This window comes from Octopus bimaculoides, chromosome 1 (genome assembly GCF_001194135.2).
Source record: "Octopus bimaculoides isolate UCB-OBI-ISO-001 chromosome 1, ASM119413v2, whole genome shotgun sequence".
In the NCBI taxonomy this organism is placed as follows: Eukaryota; Metazoa; Mollusca; class Cephalopoda; order Octopoda; family Octopodidae; genus Octopus; species Octopus bimaculoides.
In genome coordinates, this window is record NC_068981.1 from 99,517,535 (window position 1) to 99,522,700 (window position 5,166).

General features: G+C 36.7%; 1 protein-coding gene across 1 annotated transcript in view; it reads left to right on the forward strand.

The window, feature by feature from the left end:
* The window catches only part of LOC106872258 (probable tubulin polyglutamylase TTLL9), a 57,500-nt gene that overhangs the window by 37,354 nt on the left and 14,980 nt on the right, over positions 1-5,166 (forward strand). Inside the window, exons 8-9 of the mRNA XM_052967190.1 lie at positions 1,659-1,793; positions 3,880-4,011. Coding sequence (XP_052823150.1) covers positions 1,659-1,793; positions 3,880-4,011 — 267 coding nt within the window. The remainder of the gene's footprint in view (positions 1-1,658; positions 1,794-3,879; positions 4,012-5,166) is intronic.

A 5,166-nucleotide genomic window follows, 5' to 3' on the forward strand; every position in this document is an offset into this window, starting at 1 on the left:
AGGCACTACTGTATATATATTTTTTATCTTGTATCAGTCATTTGACTGCGGAACATGCTGGAGCATCGCCTTGAAATTTTAGTTGAATGTATCGACTCCAGTACTGACTTTTGTTAAAGCTTGATATTACTCCATTGGTCTCTTTTATTGAACCACTAAATTACAGAGATGTAAACACACCAGCACTAGTTGTCAAACAGTGGTGGGAGACAAACACACACACACACACATATATATGACAGGCTTCTTTCAGTTTCTGCCTACCAAGGCTTTGGTTGGTCTGAGACTATAGTAGAAGATACTTACCTAAGGTGCCATGCAGTGGGACTAAACCCTGAACCCTGTGGTTGGGAAGCAATCTTCTTACCACACAGCCATGCCTGCACCTATATATATATATATCAGTTTCTTTTAAATTCCATTAATTACTTTTCATGTAGTAATTTAGTTAATTTGTTTTTATTCATTCAGAATATGGATATATGTTGTCAGCACAAAATAAAACTCACCAAAATCATTATGGATTACAATATTAACACACCAACACTTCAATAAAGAAACAACACTGTTGAAGGAGACATTCTATATGGCCATTCAACCTGATTGAAACAGCAGCCAAGTCTTCCTTAAATCCCAATACCAACCCTCCTGCGTCCGTCCTTGGTTCTATGATACAAACTTCTTGCTTCAAGAAAATCTAAATCAGTACTTCCCAACCATTTTTTGCCGAAGGACCCCTTTGATTCCTATTTTGCTCAAGTGGACCTTCCTAGCTGTTCAATGATTAAAAACCTTCCATTATATTTTTTATTAAATACTATTAGGAATTATATTAAAAGAATTATTAAAATATTTTGTGTGTTGTAGAAGCACATACATTTTAATAACAAAATCTTATATGGACCCCACCAAAAGTTGTTTGGACCCCTATTGAGAACCACTGATCTAAATTAAAACCTTCCTTCAAATTCTTATGTTAATTTATATTCCAAACATCAGCTTAATAGTATCAAAATTATTTCACTAAATTTTTCATTATTTTCAAAATTATTGAAACAAATTTCATTAGAAATATAGTAACTAAAGCATTAAATAAAGAAGCAAGAGATATTGTAGTCCTTATAGCACTAAGTCTGAAAAAGAAATTATCGCGTGCATGGCTGTGTGGTTAGGAAGCTTGCTTCCCAGCTACATGGTTTCAGGTTCAGTCCCACCACGTGGCACCTTGGGGAAGTGTCTTCTGCTATAGCCCCAGGCCGACTGAAGCTTTGTGATTGAATTTGGTAGGCAGAAGTTACTGCCGTGTGTGTATATGTCTGTGTATGTGCTTGTGCCTCTCCAAGAGAGAGAGAGAGGGGATTAGTCACATCTGGAATGTCTAAGGCTAATCAACAGCAACTATAATGCACTACACCGAGAACATGTACTAGCACATATCTCTTCTATTACAAAACAATACAGAAACATTATCTCAAAACATGTCATCATCATCTCAAAGCATGAGTTCATCATTATCATAAACTACAGTAACATGTTGCTGCTTCTGCTGCTGCTACTGCTACTACTACTACTACTACTACTACTACTACTTATATTGTAATTGTTGAACTTTGCCAATATCATTCTAGCGTCAATCTTTGATTACTGGTTTCATTTAGGCTGAATATCATATTTTTGTTGAAGAGTTCAAGAGAAACCCAGGACTTGTATGGATTATGAAACCTGCAGCAAAATCACAAGGAAAAGGTATTTTCCTCTTCAGAAAGTTAAAAGATATAATTGACTGGAAAAAGGTATTTATCTGTTTGCTTGTCTGTTTACTTGTATAAATTCTGATTATAATTTTGGTAATAATACTTATTGATGCAAAGGCAGTGAGCTGACAGGATTGTTAGCATGCCAGGTGAAATGCTTAGTGGTATTTAGACTGTCTTCATGTTCTGAATTCAAATTCTACTAAGGTTGGCTTTGCCTTTCATCTTTTTGGGGTCAATAAATTAAGTACCAGTTTGCCACTGAGGTGTCCTCTTCCTCCAAATTTCAGGCCTTGTGCCTATAGTAGAAAGGATTATTATTATTATTATTATTATTATTATTATTATTAGGGTAGTGAGCTGGCAGAATTGTTAGCATGCTGGGCAAGATGCTTAGTGGCATTTCATCTGTCTTTACATTCTGCGTTCAAACTCTGCCAAGGTTGACTTTGCCTTTCATCTTTTTGTGGTTGATAAATAAGTACCAGTTGAACACTGGGGTCGATGTGATTGACAATCCACCTCCCCCAAATTTTGGGCCTTGTACCTTTAGTAGAAAGGATTATTAGGGTGGCGAGCTGGCAGAATCGTTAGCATGCTGGACTAAATGCTCAGCAGCATTTTGTCTGAGTTCAACCTTGCCTTTCTTCTCTTTCGGGGTCAACAAAATAAGTACCAATTGAACACTGGAGTTGATGTGATTGACTATCCTCCTCCCCTCAAATTACAGGCCTTGTCCTACATTAGAAAGAAGGATTGTTATTATGATTATTATTATTATTATTATTATTATTGAAACAAAGCTCAGGTTTGGTCTTATTCTTGGCAGGATTTATGTGGGTAGCAGGTTACTACCTGTAACCTCAGGTATCCACATGTTTTCGGCAGTCTCTCAAGTGCTTAGAATCCTCCTGATAATTCTTGCAGTCCTTAAGAGGCAAACCTTCTGTAGGAGCTCTACCGGGCATTCTGTTTCAATGTCCTTCAGCCATTTGTCTATATCTTGACAATGTACCAGTTATTATAGGCACAACCTTTACTGTTCGCATGCTTCAAATTCTTCCTATTTAAAATTTTAAAGGATTGTATTTTCTTTGTCTTTTTTCCTCTTTCTTTATGATCCTGGAATCAAATGGACATGATGGTTCGATAAGTAAGCAACTTTGCTTTTCCTTATCTATGATTGTAATATCTGATTTATTATTTTCTAACTTCTTGTCCATTTGAAGAGGTAAGTCCCACAAAATCTTACATTTCTCTAACTCTAGTACTCTTTTGACTTGATGATTGTACCATGTATTTCCAGCTTCAAATCCCCATTTCTGGCACAGTTTCCAGTGTAAAACTTTTACAGCCTGATCATGCCTCCATTTCTTATATTAATCCTGTGCCAACTTGGGGCATTTTGTCACAATGTGTACCACTGTCTTGTTCCATGTTCCACAGGCTCTACACTTTTCTGACACATTCTCTCTCTCTATATTTTTTCTTGAGTTGTTTGTTTTTATTGCTTGATCTTGGGCTGCTACAATTAGGTTCTCTGTTTCTTTTTTTAATTGCCCCTTTTATAACCAAGCCCAGGATTTTATTTCACATACCTCTTCAGTGGCTCTCCAAAATTGGCCACACAGTAGTTTCTCTTTGATCTGTCTCTTGTGCTCTCTTTGTATTTCATTCTTGTCCTTTTCTCCTATTATACACTTCATCACCTGTTCTTTTTTAACTGCCATTAGTAGTTTTTCTGTGCTGCTCTGTAAATACTCTACTAGACTTTTTCTTTCCATCTGTACACATTCTTCTACTGCTATTAAGCCTCTCCCGCCCTGGTCTCTCCTCATCTACAGCCAGTTGATATCAGCTTTTGGATGGTGGGCTCTATATATTGTCAACAACTTCCTAGTTTTTCTGTCAAGTTTCTTTATATCATTTCTGTTCCAGTCTATAATTACAACTTTATATCTGATTAAGGGTACTGCTCTTGAATTTATTGCTTCAATAAGGTTTTTGGAATTTTCTGACTCACCTTGTGTACTCTCTACTGGTAATGTTTCATTTCATTTTATTATTATTTTTATTATTAATTTTGTTGTTGTTTTCAATTTTTTTTTTGTTTCTTTTAAACTAGAGTGAAAATCAGTTAAATAATGATAGCAACAAGGAAGCTCCTGAAACATATGTCGTCCAAAGATACATTGCAAATCCATATCTGATTGGAGGCAGGAAATTTGATGTCAGAGTGTATGTGCTTGTAACATCAGTGAGTAGACTTTGATATTGTTCCATGTTACACAGTGTGATCATCTTGTCACATTAATGATCTTATTATGATAGAGAATTTGCATGTCACTGGACATGGTAACTTCAATCTTATTGTTGCTGCCTATGACAGTGGTTTGGCAGAATTATCAGAGCAATTAATGAAAGGTATTTTGACAAAATACCTTGCATTAATAGTTCTTGCTCTTTATGTTCTGAGATCAAATTTCTCTGAAATCAGCTTTCTGATTTTATCACAAGACCAGTGATTTCTCTTTGAGGGAGGGGGTTGAGTCAATTACATCAACCTCAGCATTCAATTGGCACTTTTTTTTATTGATCCCAGAAGGATGAAAAGCAAAGTCAACCTTGATAGCATTTGAACTCAGAAAGTAAAGAACTAGAAGAAATGCCACTAAGCATTTTGTCCAATGCACTAATGATTCTACCCACTCATTGCTTTAATAATAATCATGATGATGATTATGATGACAACGACGATAAAAATAATAATCCTTTCTACTATCGGCACAAGGCCGGGAATTTGAGGGGCGGGGGATAGTTTCTTAGACTGACCCCAGTACACCCCGATAGGGTGAAAGGTAAAGTCGGCTTCAGTGGAATTTGAACTCAAAATGTTGCAGCAGACGAAATACCACTAAGCATTTCACCTGGTGTGCTACTGATTCTGCCAGCTCATCACCTATTAATAATAATATTAATAATAATAATAATAAGTTGCCCTGATGCAGTACCAGACAGTGGCTCTCATGGCTTCTGATCTTAAGTGTTATCATGTACATTGTTTTGTCTTGGTATAAAAAGATGGGCTACAGCAAATATTCTGCTCAATACCACAGATTTCCTTGTCAGTTGTTTGACCTTAATCAGTTGAGCATGTCCCCTGGTGGCTGACAATATGTGCATCTCTGATCATGAGCAGAAGTAGTGGGGGAGCATCATAGCCACGTGTTGAGAGGAATTCTTTGGGGTTTGAATAATTCACCTTTGGAGACATGGGTGTTTTGCTCAACATCCTTAAACAAACCTTATTCAGGGACCTTTTGAGCGGGATGGGCTACTCGACCTGAAGAAAATTCTAACTGGGCCCCACCTGTGAGGTCATGCGCTGTTTATCTTGATATGAGATGACCAT